General features: G+C 47.2%; 1 protein-coding gene across 1 annotated transcript in view; it reads left to right on the top strand.

Annotated features, from left to right (window-relative positions):
- The window catches only part of LOC135555035 (fibronectin type III and SPRY domain-containing protein 2-like), a 39161-nt gene extending 14505 nt beyond the window's left edge, over nt 1-24656 (top strand). Inside the window, exons 8-14 of the mRNA XM_064987408.1 lie at nt 6113-6280; nt 7742-7876; nt 10242-10392; nt 12883-13016; nt 14078-14210; nt 16408-16584; nt 23853-24656. Coding sequence (XP_064843480.1) covers nt 6113-6280; nt 7742-7876; nt 10242-10392; nt 12883-13016; nt 14078-14210; nt 16408-16584; nt 23853-24105 — 1151 coding nt within the window. The 3' untranslated portion in view covers nt 24106-24656. The remainder of the gene's footprint in view (nt 1-6112; nt 6281-7741; nt 7877-10241; nt 10393-12882; nt 13017-14077; nt 14211-16407; nt 16585-23852) is intronic.
- Nucleotides 24657-26299: the final 1643 nt, after the last annotated feature.

Below are 26299 nucleotides of genomic sequence, written 5' to 3'. Positions count from 1 at the left end.
AATGTTCTCTACGCCTCGTGCCAAAATGTGTAGATTTGCAGGAACTTTACTCTAAAACGTTTTCTCTCCGTTGTCAAGAGGGGGGGCCCTAAAATGTTTTTCTGGCAAGGTGGGGGTATGGATGTGGATACGCAGACCCGCGAGCCACTGCAGGCCCCCCATGAAGAGTTCAGATTTTTTGTGTGGCCCCCACCCCCCATCAAAGTTGCCCATCCCTGATTTAGATCAAGAGTATGAGCTTGGAACAGAGTAGAGCAGAGCCCCAGAGAAATCCTTCCAGACTCCAAACTGTACCTTTTATTTAAATGGAGGTTCGCTAAGGGAGTTTGGTTGCTTAGAAACAAATGACTTTGATGCAAAAGTGATTTAATTTCTCGGAGTATTTCATTACATTGGACCACTGGAGTGACGAGTCAGGCACTTTTGAGTGATGCTTTCATTCTGCTGAAGCTTGACTGAGTCAATGATTGTGTCCCAAATGGCACCCTATTCCCCATATAGAACACTACGTTGGATTAGAGCCTATTTGTCAAAAGCAGTGCACTACATAGGGAATACAGACAATCTTCATGCTGCTTCTGTAGTCAATGATTATAGAGGCTGCCTGTGATGTCAGTCTGTCTATAGAGAGATTATGCCTGTGATGTCTGTCTGTCTTGAAGAGAGATTATGCCTGTGATGTCAGTCTGTCTATAGAGAGATTATGCCTGTGATGTCAGTCTGTCTATAGAGAGATTATGCCTGTGATGTCAGTCTGTCTGAAGAGAGATTATGCCTGTGATGTCAGTCTGTCGAGAGATTATGGCTGTGATGTCAGTCTGTCGAGAGATTATGGCTGTGATGTCAGTCTGTCTATAGAGAGATTATGGCTGTGATGTCAGTCTGTCTATAGAGAGATTATGCCTGTGATGTCAGTCTTTCTGAAGAGAGATTATGGCTGTGATGTCAGTCTGTCTATAGAGAGATTATGCCTGTGATGTCAGTCTGTCTATAGAGAGATTATGGCTGTGATGTCAGTCTGTCTATAGAGAGATGCCTGTGATGTCAGTCTTTCTGAAGAGAGATTATGGCTGTGATGTCAGTCTGTCTATAGAGAGATTATGCCTGTGATGTCAGTCTTTCTATAGAGAGATTATGGCTGTGATGTCAGTCTGTCGAGAGATTATGGCTGTGATGTCAGTCTGTCTATAGAGAGATTATGGCTTTGATGTCAGTCTGTTTATAGAGAGATTATGCTTGTGATCTCAGTCTGTCTATAGAGAGATTATGGCTGTGATGTCAGTCTGTCTATAGAGAGATTATGCTTGTGATCTCAGTCTGTCTATAGAGAGATTATGGCTGTGATGTCAGTCTGTCTGAAGAGAGATTATGGCTGTGATGTCAGTCTGTCTGTCGAGAGATTATGGCTGTGACGTCAGTCTGTCTATAGAGAGATTATGGCTGTGATGTCAGTCTGTCTATAGAGAGATTATGGCTGTGATGTCAGTCTGTCTATAGAGAGATTATGGCTGTGATGTCAGTCTGTCTTGAAGAGAGATTATGGCTGTGATGTCAGTCTGTCTATAGAGATTATGGCTGTGATGTCAGTCTGTCTGAAGAGAGATTATGGCTGTGATGTCAGTCTGTCTGAAGAGAGATTATGGCTGTGATGTCAGTCTGTCTATAGAGAGATTATGGCTGTGATGTCAGTCTGTCTATAGAGAGAGTATGGCTGTGATGTCAGTCTGTCTTGAAGAGAGATTATGGCTGGGATGTCAGTCTGTTTGAAGAGAGATTATGCCTGTGATGTCAGTCTGTCTATAGAGAGATTATGGCTGTGATGTCAGTCTGTCTGAAGAGAGATTATGCCTGTGATGTCAGTCTGTCGAGAGATTATGGCTGTGATGTCAGTCTGTCGAGAGATTATGGCTGTGATGTCAGTCTGTCTATAGAGAGATTATGGCTGTGATGTCAGTCTGTCTATAGAGAGATTATGGCTGTGATGTCAGTCTGTCGAGAGATTATGGCTGTGATGTCAGTCTGTCTATAGAGAGATTATGGCTGTGATGTCAGTCTGTCTATAGAGAGATTATGGCTGTGATGTCAGTCTGTCTATAGAGAGATTATGGCTGTGATGTCAGTCTGTCTATAGAGAGATTATGGCTGTGATGTCAGTCTGTCTATAGAGAGATTATGGCTGTGATGTCAGTCTGTCTGAAGAGAGATTATGGCTGTGATGTCAGTCTGTCTATAGAGAGATTATGGCTGTGATGTCAGTCTGTCTATAGAGAGAGTATGGCTGTGATGTCAGTCTGTCTTGAAGAGAGATTATGGCTGGGATGTCAGTCTGTTTGAAGAGAGATTATGCCTGTGATGTCAGTCTGTCTATAGAGAGATTATGGCTGTGATGTCAGTCTGTCTATAGAGAGATTATGCCTGTGATGTCAGTCTGTCTTGAAGAGAGATTATGGCTGTGATGTCAGTCTGTCTATAGAGAGATTATGGCTGTGATGTCAGTCTGTCTATAGAGAGATTATGGCTGTGATGTCAGTCTGTTTGAAAAGAGATTATGGCTGTGATGTCAGTCTGTCTATAGAGAGATTATGGCTGTGATGTCAGTCTGTCTTGAAGAGAGATTATGGCTGGGATGTCAGTCTGTCTATAGAGAGAGTATGGCTGTGATGTCAGTCTGTCTATAGAGAGATTATGGCTGTGATGTCAGTCTGTCTGAAGAGAGATTATGGCTGTGATGTCAGTCTGTCTATAGAGAGATTATGGCTGTGATGTCAGTCTGTCTATAGAGATATTATGGCTGTGATGTCAGTCTGTCTATAGAGAGATTATGGCTGTGATGTCAGTCTGTCGAGAGATTATGGCTGTGATGTCAGTCTGTCTGAAGAGAGATTATGCCTGTGATGTCAGTCTGTCTGAAGAGAGATTATGGCTGTGATGTCAGTCTGTCTATAGAGAGATTATGGCTGTGATGTCAGTCTGTCTATAGAGAGAGTATGGCTGTGATGTCAGTCTGTCTTGAAGAGAGATTATGGCTGGGATGTCAGTCTGTTTGAAGAGAGATTATGCCTGTGATGTCAGTCTGTCTATAGAGAGATTATGGCTGTGATGTCAGTCTGTCTATAGAGAGATTATGGCTGTGATGTCAGTCTGTCTGAAGAGAGATTATGCCTGTGATGTCAGTCTGTCTTGAAGAGAGATTATGGCTGTGATGTCAGTCTGTCGAGAGATTATGGCTGTGATGTCAGTCTGTCGAGAGATTATGGCTGTGATGTCAGTCTGTCTATAGAGAGATTATGGCTGTGATGTCAGTCTGTCTATAGAGAGATTATGGCTGTGATGTCAGTCTGTCTATAGAGAGATTATGGCTGTGATGTCAGTCTGTCTATAGAGAGATTATGGCTGTGATGTCAGTCTGTTTGAAAAGAGATTATGGCTGTGATGTCAGTCTGTCTATAGAGAGATTATGGCTGTGATGTCAGTCTGTCTATAGAGAGAGTATGGCTGTGATGTCAGTCTGTCTTGAAGAGAGATTATGGCTGGGATGTCAGTCTGTCTATAGAGAGATTATGGCTGTGATGTCAGTCTGTCTGAAGAGAGATTATGGCTGTGATGTCAGTCTGTCTATAGAGAGATTATGGCTGTGATGTCAGTCTGTCTATAGAGAGATTATGGCTGTGATGTCAGTCTGTTTGAAAAGAGATTATGGCTGTGATGTCAGTCTGTCTATAGAGAGAGTATGGCTGTGATGTCAGTCTGTCTTGAAGAGAGATTATGGCTGGGATGTCAGTCTGTCTATAGAGAGAGTATGGCTGTGATGTCAGTCTGTCTATAGAGAGATTATGGCTGTGATGTCAGTCTGTCTGAAGAGAGATTATGGCTGTGATGTCAGTCTGTCTATAGAGAGATTATGGCTGTGATGTCAGTCTGTCTATAGAGAGATTATGGCTGTGATGTCAGTCTGTCTATAGAGAGATTATGGCTGTGATGTCAGTCTGTCGAGAGATTATGGCTGTGATGTCAGTCTGTCGAGAGATTATGGCTGTGATGTCAGTCTGTCTGAAGAGAGATTATGCCTGTGATGTCAGTCTGTCTGAAGAGAGATTATGGCTGTGATGTCAGTCTGTCTATAGAGAGATTATGGCTGTGATGTCAGTCTGTCTATAGAGAGAGTATGGCTGTGATGTCAGTCTGTCTTGAAGAGAGATTATGGCTGGGATGTCAGTCTGTTTGAAGAGAGATTATGCCTGTGATGTCAGTCTGTCTATAGAGAGATTATGGCTGTGATGTCAGTCTGTCTATAGAGAGATTATGGCTGTGATGTCAGTCTGTCTGAAGAGAGATTATGCCTGTGATGTCAGTCTGTCTTGAAGAGAGATTATGGCTGTGATGTCAGTCTGTCGAGAGATTATGGCTGTGATGTCAGTCTGTCGAGAGATTATGGCTGTGATGTCAGTCTGTCGAGAGATTATGGCTGTGATGTCAGTCTGTCTATAGAGAGATTATGGCTGTGATGTCAGTCTGTCTATAGAGAGATTATGGCTGTGATGTCAGTCTGTCGAGAGATTATGGCTGTGATGTCAGTCTGTCGAGAGATTATGGCTGTGATGTCAGTCTGTCGAGAGATTATGGCTGTGATGTCAGTCTGTCTATAGAGAGATTATGGCTGTGATGTCAGTCTGTCTATAGAGAGATTATGGCTGTGATGTCAGTCTGTCTGAAGAGAGATTATGGCTGTGATGTCAGTCTGTCTATAGAGAGATTATGGCTGTGATGTCAGTCTGTCTATAGAGAGATTATGGCTGTGATGTCAGTCTGTCTGAAGAGAGATTATGGCTGTGATGTCAGTCTGTCTATAGAGAGATTATGGCTGTGATGTCAGTCTGTCTTGAAGAGAGATTATGGCTGTGTGCCTCAAATGGCACCCTGTTCCCTATATAGTGTTGACCAGGGCCCTGTTCCCTATATAGTGTTGACCAGGGCCATGTTCCCTATATACTGTTGACCAGGGCCCTGTTCCCTATATAGTGTTGACCAGGGCCCTGTTCCCTATATAGTGTTGACCAGGGCCCTGTTCCCTATATAGTGTTGACCAATTCCCTATATACTGTTGACCAGGGCCCTGTTCCCTATATTCCCTATATTCTGTTGACCAGTTCCCTATATAGTGTTGACCAGGGCCCTGTTCCCTATATAGTGTTGACCAGGGCCCTGTTCCCTATATAGTGTTGACCAGGGCCCTTACGGATCTAGTCCAAGGTACTGCACTTTATTTTACCTTTATCTAACTAGTCAGTTAAGAACAAATTCTTATTTCCAATGACGGCCTAGGAACAGTGGGTTAACTGCCTGTTCAGGGGCAGAACGACAGATTTGTACTTTGTCAGCTACTAGTCCAACGCTCTAACCACTAGGCTACCCTGCCGCTACCCTGCCCTACAGTAGGGTGTCATTAGAACCGGTCTGTCACGTGTGTCTTTGATTCACTTGGTGACTCACCTCAGACAGCTTTGTACTTTGTCAGCTACTAGTCCAACGCTCTAACCACTAGGCTACCTGCCTCCCCTCTAACCACTAGGCTACCTGCCTCCCCTCTAACCACTAGGCTACCTGCCTCCCCTCTAACCACTAGGCTACCTGCCTCCCCTCTAACCACTAGGCTACCTGCCTCCCCTCTAACCACTAGGCTACCTGCCTCCCCTCTAACCACTAGGCTACCCTGCCGCTACCCTGCCCTACAGTGGGGTGTCATTAGAACCGGTCTGTGACGTGTGTCTTTGATTCACTTGGTGACTCACCTCAGACAGATTTGTTTTGTTTATCAGAATCTCTGATTCCACGGAAGGAAGGACACACATTTGAGAGAAGTTTCAAAATGTTTCAAAATCCTGTAATAAAATAGTCTTAATAAAGTCCTTTGTGTTTAGAATTGGCTGTGGGGGAGAGGCAGAGTGGAAATCAATGGAATAGAAACTTAGTTTTATGTTGTCACAGTCAAACAAAGAGTCAACACCATGAAATAAACCTCTGTAGAGGAAAATAAAACGTCAATGCATTACAAATGAATTCACATAAAGCTATTCCTCTCTCTCTGTAACGTCACGATCATGGTTCTTTCCAGCCCCCTCTGCCCCGGTCATCAACCCCCAGGTGTCTAACTCGGCCACGCGGACGTCTCTGCGTGTGTGCTGGAGCCTGTTCTCAGACGACTCTGTGGAATACTACGAGCTCTACTACAGACCTGTCCTGGAGGACACGCCGGCTGTAGACAGCACCAAGGGGCCTGACGGTAGCAACGAGTACAACCACCACCAGTACAACTTAGAATCAGAATGTAGAATCTGAACTTAGAATCAGAATGTAGTATCAGAACGTAGAATCAGAACATAGAATCAGAACATAGAATCAGAACGTAGAATCAGAATGTAGAATCAGAACGTAGAATCAGAACGTAGAATCAGAACAGAGAATCAGAATGTAGAATCAGAACATAGATTCAGAATGTAGAATCAGGACAGAGAATCTGAATTTAGAATCAGGACAGAGAATCAGAACGTAGAACTAGAATGTAGAATCAGAATGTAGAATCAGAATGTAGAATCAGAATGTAGAATCAGAATGTAGAATCAGAACATAGAATCTGAATTTAGAATCAGGACAGAGAATCTGAACGTAGAATCAGGACAGAGAATCAGAACGTAGAATCAGAATGTAGAATTAGAATGTAGAATCAGAATGTAGAATCAGAACGTAGAATCAGAACATAGAATCAGAATGTAGAATCAGGACAGAGAATCTGAATTTAGAATCAGGACAGAGAATCAGAACGTAGAACTAGAATGTAGAATCAGAATGTAGAATCAGAATGTAGAATCAGAACATAGAATCAGAATGTAGAATCAGAACATAGAATCAGAATGTAGAATCAGGACAGAGAATCTGAACTTAGAATCAGGACAGAGAATCAGAACGTAGAATCAGAACGTAGAATCAGAACGTAGAATTAGAATGTAGAATCAGAATGTAGAATCAGAATGTAGAATCAGAATGTAGAATCAGAACGTAGAATCAGAATGTAGAATCAGGACAGAGAATCTGAACTTAGAATCAGGACAGAGAATCAGAACGTAGAATCAGAATGTAGAATTAGAATGTAGAATCAGAATGTAGAATTAGAATGTAGAATCAGAACATAGAATTAGAATGTAGAATCAGGACAGAGAATCAGAACGTAGAATTAGAATGTAGAATCTGAACAGAATCAGAATGTAGAATTAGAATGTAGAATCAGAACATAGAATCAGAATGTAGAATCAGAACATAGAATTAGAATGTAGAATCAGAACATAGAATCAGAATGTAGAATCAGAATGTAGAATCAGAATGTAGAATCAGAACGTAGAATCAGAATGTAGAATCAGAACGTAGAATCAGAACATAGAATATGAATATAGATTCAGAACATAACATAGAATCAGAACATAGAATATGAATATAGATTCAGAACATAGACAGACATTCCAGTTGAATATTTCATGACATTATGGACCAACACAGAGATAATATATTGGAGGTACTATTTGGAGTGTTCAATCTCTCTCTAAGAGGATTCATTTCATCTAATTGAATCAACTATTCCCCTATGAGGGAGACTATGGTTACTGTACTTAAAACCAACAGGTATAAGGCTTTAATAAGGCTTTATAATGCATTGTTGTAAATGATTGAAGTGAGTTTCTCTCCTCCTCAGTGTCTAATGTGAAGGTAAAGGAAACCCACTGTAGTGTAGGAGAGCTGCTGCCTAACGTGCAGTATGAGTTCTGGGTCACAGCTACCAATACGACAGGCATCAGCCCTGCCAGTGAGAAGGCTGTCTACGTGACAGGTAAAACCATGGAACACCACTTTCTAACTGACTCACAGTGGCTTTCAATAGGAATGTGTCAGTGGAAGACACTCACCTCTTTTTCCCGCTCTCTCCCTCTCTCCCTACCTCTTTAATCCCCCTATATCTCTCTCCCTCTCTCCCTCCCTCTTTAATCCCCCTGTATCTCTCTCTCTCCCTCCCTCCCTCTTTAATCCCCCTGCATCTCTCTCTCTCTCCCTACCTCTTTAATCCCCCTGCATCTCTCTCTCTCCCTCTCTCCCTCCCTATTTAATCCCCCTGTATCTCTCTCTCTCCCTACCTCTTTAATCCCCCTGTATCTCTCTCTCTCCCTACCTCTGTAATCCCCCTGTATCTCTCTCTCTCTCCCTACCTCAAATCCCCCTGCATCTCTCTCTCTCTCTCTCCCTACATCTTTAATCCCCCTGCATCTCTCTCTCTCTCTCCCTACATCTTTAATCCCCCTGTATCTCTCTCTCTCTCTCCCTACCTCTTTAATCCCCCTGCATCTCTCTCTCTCTCCCTACATCTTTAATCCCCCTGTATCTCTCTCTCTCCCTACCTCTGTAATCCCCCTGTATCTCTCTCTCTCCCTACCTCAAATCCCCCTGCATCTCTCTCTCTCTCTCTCTCCCTACATCTTTAATCCCCCTGCATCTCTCTCTCTCTCTCCCTACATCTTTAATCCCCCTGTATCTCTCTCTCTCTCTCCCTACCTCTTTAATCCCCCTGCATCTCTCTCTCTCTCCCTACATCTTTAATCCCCCTGCATCTCTCTCTCTCTCTCTCCCTACATCTTTAATCCCCCTGCATCTCTCTCTCTCTCTCCCTACATCTTTAATCCCCCTGTATCTCTCTCTCTCTCTCTCTCTCTCCCTACCTCTTTAATCCCCCTGCATCTCTCTCTCTCCCTACATCTTTAATCCCCCTGCATCTCTCTCTCTCCCTACATCTTTAATCCCCCTGCATTTCTCTCTCTCTCTCCCTACATCTTTAATCCCCCTGTATCTCTCTCTCTCTCTCCCCCTACCTCTTTAATCCCCCTGCATCTCTCTCTCTCTCTCCCGACCTCTTTAATCCCCTTGCATCTCTCTCTCTCCCTACCTCTTTAATCCCCCTGCATCTCTCTCTCTCCCTAACACTTTAATCCCCCTGCATCTCTCTCTCACCCTACCTCTTTAATCCCCCTGCATCTCTCTCTCTCTCCCTACCTCTTTAATCCCCCTGCACCTCTCTCTCTCTCTCCCTAACTCTTTAATCCCCCTGCACCTCTCTCTCTCTCTCCCTAACTCTTTAATCCCCCTGCATCTCCCTCTCTCTCCCTACCTCTTTAATCCCCCTGCATCTCCCTCTCTCTCCCTCCCTCTTTAATCCCCCTGCATCTCTCTCCCTCCCTCTTTAATCCCCCTGCATCTCTCTCTCTCCCTACCTCTTTAATCCCCCTGCATCTCTCTCTCTCCCTCCCTCTTTAATCCCCCTGCATCTCTCTCCCTCCCTACCTCTTTAATCCCCCTGCATCTCTCTCTCTCCCTACCTCTTTAATCCACCTGCATCTCTCCCTCCCTACCTCTTTAATCCCCCTGCATCTCCCTCTCTCGCCCTACCTCTTTAATCCCCCTGCATCTCTCTCCCTCCCTACCTCTTTAATCCCCCTGCATCTCCCTCTCTCGCCCTACCTCTTTAATCCCCCTGCATCTCTCTCCCTCCCTACCTCTTTAATCCCCTTGCATCTCTCTCCCTCCCTACCTCTTTAATCCCCCTGCATCTCCCTCTCTCTCCCTACCTCTTTAATCCCCCTCTCTCTCCCTCCCTCTTTAATCCCCCTGCATCTCCCTCTCTCTCCCTCCCTCCCTCTTTAATCCCCCTGCATCTCCCTCTCTCTCCCTACCTCTTTAATCCCCCTCTCTCTCCCTTCCTCCCTCTTTAATCCCCCTGCATCTCCCTCTCTCTCCCTCCCTCTTTAATCCCCCTGTATCTCCCTCTCTCTCCCTCCATACCTCTTGAATCCCCCTGCATCTCCCTCTCTCTCTCCCTCCCTCTTTAATCCCCCTGCATCGCCATCTCTCTCCCTCCCTACCTCTTTAATCCCCCTGCATCTCCCTCTCTCTCTCCTCCCTCCCTCCCTCTTTAATCCCCCTGCATCTCTCTCTCTCTCTCTCCCTACCTCTTTAATCCCCCTGCATCTCTCTCTCTCTCTCCCTACCTCTTTAATCCCCCTGCATTTCCCTCTCTCTATCTCTCTCTCCCTCCCTCCCTCTTTAATCCCCTGTATCTCCCTCTCTCTCTCCCTCCCTCCCTCTTTAATCCCTCTGTATCTTCCTCTCTCTCTCTCGCTCTCTCTCTCCCTCTTCTCCTCCCCCTCCAGTCCCATCTCCACCAGTCATCAGACAGAGGGAGTGTAGCAGTTGTCCGGAAGCCGCTCTGATTCGCTGGGAGTCAGGAAACACCAACCCAGTCGACTCCTACACCGTAGAGCTGATTGAGACAGGCACTGATGGACAGAGTGGGGTCACTGAGTAAGAATTAACGCACATGCACTCTCACACCCCCACACACATACACTCTCACACCCCCGCACACATACACACTCACACCCCCACACACATGCACTCTCCCACCCCCACACACACTCACACCCCCACACACAAACACACTCACACACACATGCACTCTCACACCCCCCCCCACACACACCCCCACACACATGCACTCTCACACCTCCACACACATGCACACTCACACCCCCACACACACATGCACACTCACACCCCCACACACATGCACTCTCCCACCCCCACACACACTCACACCCCCACACACATACACACTCACACCCCCACACACATGCACTCTCACACCCCCACACACATACACACTCACACCCCCACACACACTTACACCCCCATACACATGCACTCTCACATCCCCACACACATACACTCTCACACCCCCACACACCCCCACACACACCCCCACACACATGCACTCTCACACCTCCACACACATGCACACTCACACCCCCACACACATGCACTCTCACACCCCCACACACACATACACACTCACACCCCCACACACATACACACTCACACCCCCACACACACTTACACCCCCACACACATGCACTCTCACACCCCCACACACATACACACTCACACCCCCACACACACTTACACCCCCACACACATGCACTCTCACATCCCCACACACATACTCACACCCCCACACACCCCCCCCACACATGCACTCTCACACCCTCACACACACTCACACCCCCACACACATGCACTCTCACACCCCCACACACATACACACTCACACCCCCACACACATGCACTCTCACACCCCCATACGCCTGCAAGCACACACATACACACTCACACATAAACACACACACAGAAGTTTCAATATAAAATGCAAATTTGAATTCACTTCCTATATTGACGAAACTGAAAAAAAGTTGACATCAATTCTACTCCCCATTGGCTCTCTCTGCAGGTCTGTAATGTGATTGGTTCTCCCTGCAGGTCCATAATGTGATTGGTTCTCCCTGCAGGTCCGTAATGTGATTGGTTCTCCCTGCAGGTCCGTAATGTGATTGGTTCTCCCTGCAGGTCCGTAATGTGATTGGTTCTCCCTGCAGGTCCGTAATGTGATTGGTTCTCCCTGCAGGTCCGTAATGTGATTGGTTCTCCCTGCAGGTCCGTAATGTGATTGGTTCTCCCTGCAGGTCTGTAATGTGATTGGTTCTCCCTGCAGGTCCGTAATGTGATTGGTTCTCCCTGCAGGTCCGTAATGTGATTGGTTCTCCCTGCAGGTCCGTAATGTGATTGGTTCTCCCTTCAGGTCTGTAATGTGATTGGTTCTCCCTGCAGGTCTGTAATGTGATTGGTTCTCCCTGCAGGTCTGTAATGTGATTGGTTCTCCCTGCAGGTCTGTAATGTGATTGGTTCTCCCTGCAGGTCCGTAATGTGATTGGTTCTCCCTGCAGGTCCATCGTGGCTGTTCCTACCTGTGAGAGTCTGTAATGTGATTGGTTCTCCCTGCAGGTCCATCGTGGCTGTTCCTACCTGTGAGAGTCTGTAATGTGATTGGTTCTCCCTGCAGGTCTGTAATGTGATTGGTTCTCCCTGCAGGTCTGTAATGTGATTGGTTCTCCCTGCAGGTCCATCGTGGCTGTTCCTACCTGTGAGAGTCTGTAATGTGATTGGTTCTCCCTGCAGGTCCATCGTGGCTGTTCCTACCTGTGAGAGTCTGTAATGTGATTGGTTCTCCCTGCAGGTCCGTAATGTGATTGGTTCTCCCTGCAGGTCCGTAATGTGATTGGTTCTCCCTGCAGGTCCGTAATGTGATTGGTTCTCCCTGCAGGTCCGTAATGTGATTGGTTCTCCCTGCAGGTCTGTAATGTGATTGGTTCTCCCTGCAGGTCCGTAATGTGATTGGTTCTCCCTGCAGGTCCGTAATGTGATTGGTTCTCCCTGCAGGTCCGTAATGTGATTGGTTCTCCCTTCAGGTCTGTAATGTGATTGGTTCTCCCTGCAGGTCTGTAATGTGATTGGTTCTCCCTGCAGGTCTGTAATGTGATTGGTTCTCCCTGCAGGTCTGTAATGTGATTGGTTCTCCCTGCAGGTCCGTAATGTGATTGGTTCTCCCTGCAGGTCCATCGTGGCTGTTCCTACCTGTGAGAGTCTGTAATGTGATTGGTTCTCCCTGCAGGTCTGTAATGTGATTGGTTCTCCCTGCAGGTCCATCGTGGCTGTTCCTACCTGTGAGAGTCTGTAATGTGATTGGTTCTCCCTGCAGGTCTGTAATGTGATTGGTTCTCCCTGCAGGTCTGTAATGTGATTGGTTCTCCCTGCAGGTCCATCGTGGCTGTTCCTACCTGTGAGAGTCTGTAATGTGATTGGTTCTCCCTGCAGGTCCATCGTGGCTGTTCCTACCTGTGAGAGTCTGTAATGTGATTGGTTCTCCCTGCAGGTCTGTAATGTGATTGGTTCTCCCTGCAGGTCCATCGTGGCTGTTCCTACCTGTGAGAGTCTGATCCAGCTGGAGTCAGGAAGACAGTACCTCATCTACGTCAGAGCTGTCAACATCGGAGGACCCAGTGACAGGAGCCAGGCTTTTACCGTCTCTACTACAGGTGAGAGGAGAGACCCCCATGTCCTGATACTGTAGTGTGTTTAGTTCAGTGTTTTACCGTCTCTACTACAGGTGAGAGGTGAGACCATGTCCTGATATTGTAGTGTTTAGTTCAGTGTTTTACCGTCTCTACTACAGGTGAGACCATGTCCTGATATTGTAGTGTTTAGTTCAGTGTTTTACCGTCTCTACTACAGGTGAGAGGAGAGACCCCCATGTCCTGATATTGTAGTGTGTTTAGTTCAGTGTTTTACCGTCTCTACTACAGGTGAGACCATGTCCTGATATTGTAGTGTTTAGTTCAGTGTTTTACCGTCTCTACTACAGGTGAGAGGAGAGACCCCCATGTCCTGATATTGTAGTGTGTTTAGTTCAGTGTTTTACTGTCTCTACTACAGGTGAGAGGAGAGACCATGTCCTGATATTGTAGTGTGTTTAGTTCAGTGTTTTACCGTCTCTACTACAGGTGAGAGGAGAGACCATGTCCTGATATTGTAGTATGTTTAGTTCAGTGTTTTACTGTCTCTACTACAGGTGAGAGGAGAGACCATGTGCTGATACTGTAGTATGTTTAGTTCAGTGTTTTACCGTCTCTACTACAGGTGAGAGGAGAGACCATGTCCTGATATTGTAGTATGTTTAGTTCAGTGTTTTACTGTCTCTACTACAGGTGAGAGGAGAGACCCCCATGTGCTGATACTGTAGTGTGTTTAGTTCAGTGTTTTACTGTCTCTACTACAGGTGAGAGGAGAGACCCCCATGTCCTGATATTGTAGTATGTTTAGTTCAGTGTTTTACCGTCTCTACTACAGGTGAGAGGAGAGACCATGTGCTGATACTGTAGTATGTTTAGTTCAGTGTTTTACCGTCTCTACTATAGGTGAGAGGAGAGACCATACCCTGATACTGTAGTGTGTTTAGTTCAGTGTTTTATAGTGGTCAAGGCCAGACAGTGAGATTGTTACTGTGTGTTTTATAGTTGTCAAGGCCAGACAGTGAGATTGTTACTGTGTGTTTTATAGTTGTCAAGGCCAGACAGTGAGGTTGTTACTGTGTGTGTAGGAACCATCTTCCACCTGCTGCAGGACACAGCCCATCCCTGCCTGTCCATCTCTGAGGACGGCTTCTCCATGTTCTACGGAGACGAGGAGCTCCCGCTCTCTGCCATGACCTTCGACGACAACACCTTTGCCAGGTAGACAAACCAACCAGGTTTACACCTTTGCCAGGTAGACAAACCAACCAGGTTTACACCTTTGCCAGGTAGACAAACCAACCAGGTATACACCTTTGCCAGGTAGACAAACCAACCAGGTTTACACCTTTGCCAGGTAGACAAACCAACCAGGTTTACACCTTTGCCAGGTAGACAAACCAACCAGGTTTACACCTTTGCCAGGTAGACAAACCAACCAGGTTTACACCTTTGCCAGGTAGACAAACCAACCAGGTTTACACCTTTGCCAGGTAGACAAACCAACCAGGTTTACACCTTTGTCAGGTAGACAAACCAACCAGGTTTACACCTTTGTCAGGTAGACAAACCAACCAGGTTTACACCTTTGCCAGGTAGACAAACCAACCAGGTTTACACCTTTGCCAGGTAGACAAACCAACCAGGTTTACACCTTTGCCAGGTAGACAAACCAACCAGGTTTACACCTTTGTCAGGTAGACAAACCAACCAGGCTTACACCTGCTGAACACCTCAGCTAATAGAGATCTGTTAATGACATGGAGATTTACTGTAGCTTTCAAAATGAAACATCTGAAAATGTGAGTGTACTCATCCCGTGATAGTGTGGTGTGAGTGTACTCATCCCGTGATAGTATGGTGTGAGTGTACTCATCCCGTGATAGTGTGGTGTGAAGGTGTGTCTCCTCCCTCTGATAGTGTATAGTGTATGCGTGTGTGTTTGGTCCAGGTGTGTAGCTGTGTCTCCTCCCTCTGATAGTGTATATTGTATGCGTGTGTGTTTGGTCCAGGTGTGTAGCTGTGTCTCCTCCCTCTGATAGTGTATATTGTATGCGTGTGTGTTTGGTCCAGGTGTGTAGCTGTGTCTCCTCCCTCTGATAGTGTATATTGTATGCGTGTGTTTGGTCCAGGTGTGTAGCTGTGTCTCCTCCCTCTGATAGTATATATTGTATGCGTGTGTGTTTGGTCCAGCTGTGTCTCCTCCCTCTGATAGTATATATTGTATGCGTGTGTGTTTGGTCCAGGTGTGTAGCTGTGTCTCCTCCCTCTGATAGTGTATATTGTATGCGTGTGTTTGGTCCAGGTGTGTAGCTGTGTCTCCTCCCTCTGATAGTGTATATTGTATGCGTGTGTGTTTGGTCCAGGTGTGTAGCTGTGTCTCCTCCCTCTGATAGTGTATATTGTATGCGTGTGTGTTTGGTCCAGGTGTGTAGCTGTGTCTCCTCCCTCTGATAGTGTATATTGTATGCGTGTGTGTTTGGTCCAGCTGTGTCTCCTCCCTCTGATAGTATATATTGTATGCGTGTGTGTTTGGTCCAGGTGTGTGTAGCTGTGTCTCCTCCCTCTGCTAGTGTATATTATGTGTGTTTGGTCCAGGTGTGTAGCTGTGTCTCCTCCCTCTGATAGTGTATATTGTATGCGTGTGTGTTTGGTCCAGGTGTGTAGCTGTGTCTCCTCCCTCTGATAGTGTATATTGTATGCGTGTGTGTTTGGTCCAGGTGTGTAGCTGTGTCTCCTCCCTCTGATAGTGTATATTGTATGCGTGTGTGTTTGGTCCAGCTGTGTCTCCTCCCTCTGATAGTGTATATTGTATGCGTGTGTGTTTGGTCCAGCTGTGTCTCCTCCCTCTGATAGTGTATATTGTATGCGTGTGTGTTTGGTCCAGGTGTGTAGCTGTGTCTCCTCCCTCTGATAGTATATATTGTATGCGTGTGTGTTTGGTCCAGGTGTGTAGCTGTGTCTCCTCCCTCTGATAGTGTATATTGTATGCGTGTGTGTTTGGTCCAGGTGTGTAGCTGTGTCTCCTCCCTCTGATAGTATATATTGTATGTGTGTGTGTTTGGTCCAGGTGTGTAGCTGTGTCTCCTCCCTCTGATAGTATATATTGTATGCGTGTGTGTTTGATCCAGGTGTGTCTCCTCCCTCTGATAGTGTATATTGTATGCGTGTGTGTTTGGTCCAGGTGTGTAGCTGTGTCTCCTCCCTCTGATAGTATATATTGTATGCGTGTGTTTGATCCAGGTGTGTCTCCTCCCTCTGATAGTGTATATTGTATGCGTGTGTGTTTGGTCCAGGTGTGTAGCTGTGTCTCCTCCCTCTGATAGTATATATTGTATGCGTGTGTGTTTGGTCCAGGTGTGTAGCTGTGTCTCCTCCCTCTGATAGTATATATTGTATGCGTGTGTGTTTGGTCCAGGTGTGTAGCTGTGTTAGGGGACCTGATCCCTGTGAGAGGCAGACATTACTGGGAGGTGGAACTGGACGAGGACACAGAGTACAGGATTGGAGTTGCCTATGAAGATACGCAGAGAAACTCCTACCTGGGAGGAGCCAATACATCCTGGTGCATGAGACATGTCCTCACTCCCTCCAGGTGAGAAACCCTAACCTTACCTGACCCCTAACCTATCACTAACTCTTACCTGGGAGGAACAAATACATCCTGGTGCATGAGACATGTCCTCACCCCATCCAGGTGAGAAACCCTAACCTTACCCCTAACCTATCACTAACTCTTACCTGGGAGGAGCCAACCCGTCCAGGTGAGAACCCCTAACGCTAACCTTACCCCTAACCTATCACTAACTCTTACCTGGGAGGAGCCAACCCGTCCAGGTGAGAACCCCTAACGCTAACCTTACCCCTAACCTATCACTAACTCTTACCTGGGAGGAGCCAACCCGTCCAGGTGAGAACCCCTAACGCTAACCTATCCCTCTAACCTAGCTATCACTAACTGTTACCGGGAAGGAACCAACCTGTCCTCCCTCCCGGTAACGGACTGCTTTGATAGGTTACACAAGCCATTCTCAACCTGCTGTAATTTGTATTAATTTATTTCACTTTTATTTAACCAGGTAGGCCAGTTGAGAACAAGTTCTCATTCACAACTGAGACCTGGCCAAGATAAAGCAAAGCAGTGCGACAAACAGCAACACAGAGTTACACATGGAATAAACAAACTTAGTCAATAACACAATAGAAAAGTATATATACAGTGTGTGCAAATGAGGTAAGAGTGGGGAGGTAAGGCAATACAATAGGCCGTAGTGGCGAAGTAATTACAATTTAGCAATTAAACACTGGAGTGATAGATGTGCAGAATGTGTAGAGATACTGGGGTGCAAAGGACCAAAAAAAAACAATATGGGGATGAGGTTGTTGGGTGGGCTATTTACAGATGGGCTATGTACAGGTGCAATGATCTGTAAGCTGCTCTGACAGCTGGTGCTTAAAGTTAGAGAGGGAGATATGAGTCTCCAGCTTCAGTGATTTTTGAAATTCGTTCCAGTCATTGACAGGAAGGAATTTCCTGGAAGGAACTGGAAGGAAAGGCGGCCAAAGGAGGAATTGGCTTTGGGGATGACCAGTGAAATATACCTGCTGGAGCGCGTGCTACGAGTGGGTGCTGCTATGGTGACCAGTGAGCTGAGATAAGGCGGTGCTTTACCTAGCAGAGACTTATAGATGACCTGGAGCCAGTGGGTCTGGCGACGAATATGAAGCGAGGGCCAGCCAACGAGAGCATACAGGTCGCAGTGGTGGGTAGTATATGGGGCTTTGGTGACAAAACGGATGGCACTGTGATAGACTGCATCCGATTTGCTGAGTAGAGTGTTGGAGGCCATTTTGTAAATGACATCTCCGAAGTCAAGGATCGGTAGGAGAGTCAGTTTTACGATGATGTGTTTTAGCTCCACACAATCCCATCTGAATGACCTAGTGGACGTCCAGAGGAGAAGTTGATAGTTGAATCCGGCGAGTGCTGACTCCTGGCGGTGTTTTAAATTCAGCTGACTACTGGACAGACTGGGAGTTGGTTAACACTGTTCAAGGGGGCTGACTCCTGGTGGTGTTTTAAGTTCAGCTGACTACTGGACAGACTGGGAGTTGGTTAACACAGTTCTAGTGGGCTGACTCCTGGTGGTGTTTTAAATTCAGCTGACTACTGGACAGACTGGGAGTTGGTTAACACTGTTCAAGAGGGCTGACTCCTGGCGGTGTTTTAAATTCAGCTGACTACTGGACAGACTGGGAGTTGGTTAACACTGTTCTAGAGGGCTGACTCCTGGTGGTGTTTTAAATTCAGCTGACTACTGGACAGACTGGGAGTTGGTTAACACTGTTCTAGAGGGCTGACTCCTGGTGGTGTTTTAAATTCAGCTGACTACTGGACAGACTGGGAGCTGGTTAACACTGTTCAAGAGGGCTGACTCCTGGTGGTGTTTTAAATTCAGCTGACTACTGGACAGACTGGGAGTTGGTTAACACTGTTCTAGAGGGCTGACTCCTGGCGGTGTTTTAAATTCAGCTGACTACTGGACAGACTGGGAGTTGGTTAACACTGTTCAAGAGGGCTGACTCCTGGTGGTGTTTTAAATTCAGCTGACTACTGGACAGACTGGGAGTTGGTTAACACAGTTCTAGAGGGCTGACTCCTGGTGGTGTTTTAAATTCAGCTGACTACTGGACAGAGTGGGAGTTGGTTAACACTGTTCTAGAGGGCTGACTCCTGGTGGTGTTTTAAATTCAGCTGACTACTGGACAGACTGGGAGTTGGTTAAACACTGTTCTACTGGGCTGACTCCTGGCGGTGTTTTAAGTTCAGCTGACTCACCACTACCACTGCATGGCTTCCCAGAGGGAGATGTATGCTCGTCTTCCCACAGGGTCCACCATTACCACACACGGTCTGAAAAGTAGGCCAGCCAAGGAGATTTTTGGTCATTAAAATATCTCTCCCCTTCCTGAAGCGCTTGGCTCGCTTCTTCTCACATTTCGCCTCCTAAACCCTTTCTGAGGCAGAAGTGACAAGTCAAGTTGTTTTTTATTCCTGTGAAAAAGCCCATAGAATACCGTTACCTTATAGCTGCTGTTGCCATAGCAACTCTACTATTCCTGGCACTAAACAGGACTGTGGAACTGTCTCTTTACTAGGAGATCATTCACTGAGACATCTCAACATGAAACACCACCACCTCAAAGTGTGTGTGAGAGAGAGGAGAGAGAGAAGGGAGAGAGAGGAGAGAGAGAAGGGAGAGAGGAGAGCACCTACTGCCTACGCAGAACCTGACAATACACACTTCTCATATCCCCTGCTAATCCTCTCTTTGGCAGTAAAAGGGTTTTATTTGGCCCAGTGACAGTGTTGGGTTGAGAATGTACATACTGTCTCCCCATGGTAGGTACTGTTAGTTTAAGATATCGTGTTGGGTTGAGAATGTACTGTCTCCCCATGGTTCTGTTAGTGTTGGGTTGAGGATGTACATACTGTCTCCCCATGGTTCTGTTAGTTTAAGATACCGTGTTGGGTTGAGGATGTACTGTCTCCCCATGGTTCTGTTAGTTTAAGATATCGTGTTGGGTTGAGGATGTACATACTGTCTCCCCATGGTAGGTTCTGTTAGTTTAAGATATCGTGTTGGGTTGAGGATGTACTGTCTCCCCATGGTTCTGTTAGTTTAAGATATCGTGTTGGGTTGAGGATGTACTGTCTCCCCATGGTTCTGTTAGTTTAAGATACCGTGTTGGGTTGAGCATGTACTGTCTCCCCATGGTTCTGTTAGTTTAAGATACCGTGTTGGGTTGAGGATGTACTGTCTCCCCATGGTTCTGTTAGTTTAAGATACCGTGTTGGGTTGAGGATGTACTGTCTCCCCATGGTTCTGTTAGTTTAAGATACCGTGTTGGGTTGAGGATGTACTGTCTCCCCATGGTTCTGTTAGTTTAAGATAGTGTTGGGTTGAGGATGTACTGTCTCCCCATGGTACTGTTAGTTTAAGATACCGTGTTGGGTTGAGAATGTACTGTCTCCCCATGGTTCTGTTAGTGTTGGGTTGAGGATGTACTGTCTCCCCATGGTTCTGTTAGTTTAAGATACCGTGTTGGGTTGAGGATGTACATACTGTCTCCCCATGGTAGGTACTGTTAGTTTAAGATATCGTGTTGGGTTGAGGATGTACTGTCTCCCCATGGTTCTGTTAGTTTAAGATACCGTGTTGGGTTGAGGATGTTCTGTTAGTTTAAGATACCGTGTTGGGTTGAGGATGTACATACTGTCTCCCCATGGTAGGTACTGTTAGTTTAAGATATCGTGTTGGGTTGAGGATGTACTGTCTCCCCATGGTTCTGTTAGTTTAAGATACAGGTACAACACCATTTGATTCCTGCATCAAGGGTCTCATGTAGTAATTTACTGTGGCATTATTGGTCCGGGTTTCATAGCGTTGATCTGGGACCAGGAAGCCTAAGGGTTCGTTTCCCTGACAGAGATGAAGACTAGGCCTGGACTAAAAGGTTATGTTCAAGGGAGATTCTCAATTGGTAATGAAGTTTTGTCCGGGACTGGTCTAATCCGGGACTGGTCTAATCCGGGACGGGTCTAATCTAGGACGGGTCTAATCTGGGACTGGTCTAATCTGTATCCAGGAAAACCATCCAGAAATCTTTTATCTTTTAACTGTATGTCGTTATAAAGCGTCTGCTGTAAATTATTGTATCGTTACGTATGTTATATTATCACAACACCGACATACCATGTCTGTAGGCTGCATGTTATGAATGAGTTAAGTGTAAATCACATAACATTGTATGGTCTTAATGACATCACCCCCTTCCTCCCCCTCTCTTCCATTCCATCTCCATCCAGACGCAAGTACGACTTCCTGTCACATTCTTCTTCTTCTATATCCTGTACACTCAGTGGCCAGTTTATTAGATACCACCCATCTAGTACCAGGTCGGACCCTTTGCCCCCACAGAACAGTCTGAATTATTCGGGGTGTGGCATTCAATCTTTGCTCAATTGGTATCAAGGGACCTATTGTGTTCCCCACACCAGTGCACCACCGCCACCAGCCTGCTACTTAGGTCAAATCCTGACTCTGCCATCAGCATGACACAACAGGAACCAGGATTCGTTGGACCAGGCAATGTTTGTCCACTCAAATGTCCTGTGATCACGTGCTTCTGGTTTTTAGCTGAACCCGGTGTGGTCGTCGTCTGCAACAGCTCGTCCATGACAAGGACCAACGAGCTGTGTTCCGAGATGCCGTTCTGCACACCACGGTTGTACTGCGCCGTTCTTTGTCCGTTTGTGGCCCGCCTGTTAGCTTGCACCATACTTGCCATTCTCCTTCGACCTCTCTCATCAACTGGTTGTTTTCGCTCACAGGACGGCCGCCGCCCAGGAGGCTGTTTCTGAGGTCCTGGATCGGGCGTGGCTGGGAACCGACGATAACACCACGCTCAGTCGCATCGGTCACTCGTTTTGCCCATTCTAAACGTTGAATCGAACAGGAACAATGAGTCTGCCTGATTTATATAGCAAGCCACGGCCACGTGACATGTCTGTAGGAGAGAACCATTTTGGTGAATGTGGTGATGTACCTAATAAACTGGCCACTGTGTGTATATAGAAGTATGATGTGAAACAAGTCACATAGAACCATCATTTTCTAAATGACATGACATCCATTCTGTCTCCCCCTTCCTCTCCTCCATTCTGTCTCCCCTCCCCCCCATTCTGTCACCCCCTTCCTCCCCTCTCCCCCATTCTGTCTCCCCCTTCCTCCCCTCTCCCCCTTCCTCTCCTCCATTCTGTCTCCCCCTCTCCCACATTCTGTCTCCCCCTCTCCCACATTCTGTCTCCTCCTCTCCCACATTCTGTCTCCCCCTCTCCCCCATTCTGTCTCCTCCTCTCCCCCATTCTGTCTCCCCCTCTCTGTCTCCTCTCCCCCATTCTGTCTCCTCCTCTCCCACATTCTGTCTCCTCCTCTCCCACATTCTGTCTCCCCTCTCCTCCATTCTGTCTCCCCCTCTCTGTCTCCTCTCCCCCATTCTGTATCGCCCTCTCCCCCATTCTGTCTCCTCCTCTCCCCCTCTCTGTCTCCTCTTCCCCATTCTGTCTCCTCCTCTCCCACATTCTGTCTCCTCCTCTCCCACATTCTGTCTCCCCTCTCCTCCATTCTGTCTCCCCCTCTCTGTCTCCTCTCCCCCATTCTGTATCGCCCTCTCCCCCATTCTGTCTCCTCCTCTCCCCCATTCTGTCTCCCCCTCTCTGTCTCCTCTCCCCCATTCTGTCTCCTCCTCTCCCACATTCTGTCTCCTCCTCTCCCACATTCTGTCTCCTCCTCTCCCACATTCTGTCTCCCCTCTCCTCCATTCTGTCTCCCCCTCTCTGTCTCCTCTCCCCCATTCTGTATCGCCCTCTCCCCCATTCTGTCTCCTCTCCCCCTCTGTCTCCTCTCCCCCATTCTGTCTCCCCTCTCCTCCATTCTGTCTCCCCCTCTCTGTCTCCTCTCCCCCATTCTGTCTCCTCCTCTCCCCCATTCTGTATCGCCCTCTCCCCCATTCTGTCTCCTCCTCTCCCCCTCTGTCTCCTCTCCTCCATTCCGTCTCCCCTCTCCTCCATTCTGTCTCCTCTCCTCCATTCCGTCTCCCCTCTCCTCCATTCTGTCTCCTCTCCTCCATTCCGTCTCCCCTCTCCTCCATTCTGTCTCCTCTCCCCCATTCTGTCTCCTCCTCTCTGTCTCCTCTCCCCCATTCTGTATCGCCCTCTCCCCCATTCTGTCTCCCCTTCTCTGTCTCCTCCTCTCCCCCTCTGTCTCCTCTCCCCCATTCTGTCTCCTCCTCTGTCTACTCTCCCCCATTCTGTCTCCTCCTCTGTCTCCTCTCCTCCATTCCGTCTCCCCTCTCCTCCTCTCTGTCTCCTCTCCTCCATTCCGTCTCCCCTCTCCTCCATTCTGTCTCCTTTCTGTCTCCTCTCCCCCATTCTGTCTCCTCCTCTCCCCCATGCTGTCTCCTCTCCCCCATTCTGTCTGTCTCCTCTCTCCCATTCTGTCTCCTCCTCTCCCCCATTCTGTCTCCCCCTGTCTCCTCTCCCCCATTCTGTCTGTCTCCTCTCCCCCATTCTCCTCTCCCCCATTCTGTCTCCCCCTGTCTCCTCTCCCCCATTCTGTCTCCCCCTGTCTCCTCTCCCCCATTCTCCTCTCCCCCATTCTGTCTCCCCCTGTCTCCTCTCCCCCATTCTGTCTCCCCCTGTCTCCTCTCCCCCATTCTCCTCTCCCCCATTCTGTCTCCCCCTGTCTCCTCTCCCCCATTCTGTCTCCCCCTGTCTCCTCTCCCCCATTCTGTATCGCCCTCTCCCCCATTCTGTCTCCCCTTCTCTGTCTCCTCCTCTCCCCCATTCTGTCTCCTCTCCCCCATTCTGTCTCCTCTCCCCCATTCTGTCTCCTCCTCTCTGTCTTCTCTCCTCCATTCCGTCTCCTCCTCTCTGTCTCCCCCTCTGTCTCCTCTCCCTCTCTCCCCCATTCTGTCTCCCCCTCTGTCTCCTCTCCCCCATTCTGTCCCCCGCTCTGTCTCCCCGCTCTGTCTCCTCTCCCCCATTCTGTCTCCTCCTCTGTCTCCTCTCCCCCATTCTGTCTCCCCTCCCCCATTCTGTCTCCCCCTCTCCCCCATTCTGTCTCCCCCTCTGTCTCCTCTCCCCATTCTGTCTCCCCCTCTCCCCCATTCTGTCTCCCCCATTCTGTCTCCCCCTCTCTGTCTCCTCTCCCCCATTCTGTCTCCCCCATTCTGTCTCCTCTCCCCCATTCTGTCTCCCCCTCTCTGTCTCCTCTCCCCCATTCTGTCTCCCCTCTCCAGACACAAGTACGAGTTCCTCCACAGTGGCTGGAGCCCAGACATCCGGATAACGGTGAACCCTGTGAGGATAGGGCTCAGTCTGAACTATGAGAGAGGGATCCTGTCCTTCTTCAACGTAGAGCTGGAACAACACCTCTACACCTTCTACTGTAGCTTCCAACGCTATGTTCATCCCTGCTTCGCTCTGGACAACCCCGGTGCGCTCACTGTTCGCACTGGGCTAGAGGCACCGGGGTACGTCCACTTGGTCTGAGTTTACCTACCATGATGTACAGGTGTTTCCATGGTAACGTCTTTACCTACCATGATGTACAGGTGTGTCCATGGTAACGTCTTTACCTACCATGATGTACAGGTGTGTCCATGGTAACGTCTTTACCTACCATGATGTACAGGTGTATCCATGGTAATGTCTTTACCTACCACGATGTACAGGTGTGTCCATGGAAACGTGTCTGTTGTCTGTTATTCTAACCCTCTGGACAACACTGCATGGTAGAGCACAATTATACTACAAAAACATGTTTATGACCCCTTTGTGTAAGTGGGTTAACAACCATATCTGAATAAAAACCATGTATATCAGTGGTTTAGACCGGGGTTTGATTGACTAGCACAACACTGTTCCAGAGTAACATGACGAAACCCTGGACTGGACTACCACAACACTGTTACAGACTAACATGATGAAACCCTGGACTGGACTACCACAACACTGTTACAGACTGATGAAACCCTGGACTGGACTACTACAACACTGTTACAGACTAACATGATGAAACCCTGGACTGGACTACCACAACACTGTTACAGACTGATGAAACCCTGGACTGGACTACCACAACACTGTTAGACTAACATGATGAAACCCTGGACTGGACTACCACAACACTGTTAGACTAACATGATGAAACCCTGGACTGGACTACCACAACACTGTTACAGACTAACATGATGAAACCCTGGACTGGACTACCACAACACTGTTACAGACTAACATGATGAAACCCTGGACTGGACTACCACAACACTGTTACAGACTAACATGATGAAACCCTGGACTGGACTACCACAACACTGTTACAGACTAACATGATGAAACCCTGGACTGGACTACCACAACACTGTTACAGACTAACATGATGAAACCCTGGACTGGACTACCACAACACTGTTACAGACTAACATGATGAAACCCTGGACTGGACTACCACAACACTGTTACAGACTAACATGATGAAACCCTGGACTGGACTACCACAACACTGTTACAGACTAACATGATGAAACCCTGGACTGGACTACCACAACACTGTTACAGACTAACATGATGAAACCCTGGACTGGACTACCACAACACTGTTACAGACTAACATGATGAAACCCTGGACTGGACTACCACAACACTGTTACAGACTAACATGATGAAACCCTGGACTGGACTACCACAACACTGTTACAGACTAACATGATGAAACCCTGGACTGGACTACCACAACACTGTTACAGACTAACATGATGAAACCCTGGACTGGACTACCACAACACTGTTACAGACTAACATGATGAAACCCTGGACTGGACTACCACAACACTGTTACAGACTAACATGATGAAACCCTGGACTGGACTACCACAACACTGTTACAGACTAACATGATGAAACCCTGGACTGGACTACCACAACACTGTTACAGACTAACATGATGAAACCCTGGACTGGACTACCACAACACTGTTACAGACTAACATGATGAAACCCTGGACTGGACTACCACAACACTGTTACAGACTAACATGATGAAACCCTGGACTGGACTACCACAACACTGTTACAGACTAACATGATGAAACCCTGGACTGGACTACCACAACACTGTTACAGACTAACATGATGAAACCCTGGACTGGACTACCACAACACTGTTACAGACTAACATGATGAAACCCTGGACTGGACTACCACAACACTGTTACAGACTAACATGATGAAACCCTGGACTGGACTACCACAACACTGTTATAGACTAACATGATGAAACCCTGGACTACCACAACACTGTTACAGACTAACATGATGAAACCCTGGACTGGACTACCACAACACTGTTAGACTAACATGATGAAACCCTGGACTGGACTACCACAACACTGTTACAGACTAACATGATGAAACCCTGGACTGGACTACCACAACACTGTTACAGACTAACATGATGAAACCCTGGACTGGACTAGCACAACACTGTTATAGACTAACATGATGAAACCCTGGACTGGACTACCACAACACTGTTACAGACTAACATGATGAAACCCTGGACTGGACTACCACAACACTGTTACAGACTAACATGATGAAACCCTGGACTGGACTACCACAACACTGTTATAGACTAACATGATGAAACCCTGGACTGGACTACCACAACACTGTTACAGACTAA

The sequence above is a fragment of the Oncorhynchus masou genome, chromosome 2, assembly GCF_036934945.1.
Source record: "Oncorhynchus masou masou isolate Uvic2021 chromosome 2, UVic_Omas_1.1, whole genome shotgun sequence".
Classification (NCBI taxonomy): Eukaryota; Metazoa; Chordata; class Actinopteri; order Salmoniformes; family Salmonidae; genus Oncorhynchus; species Oncorhynchus masou.
This window is presented reverse-complemented; position numbering and strand designations above follow the sequence as displayed.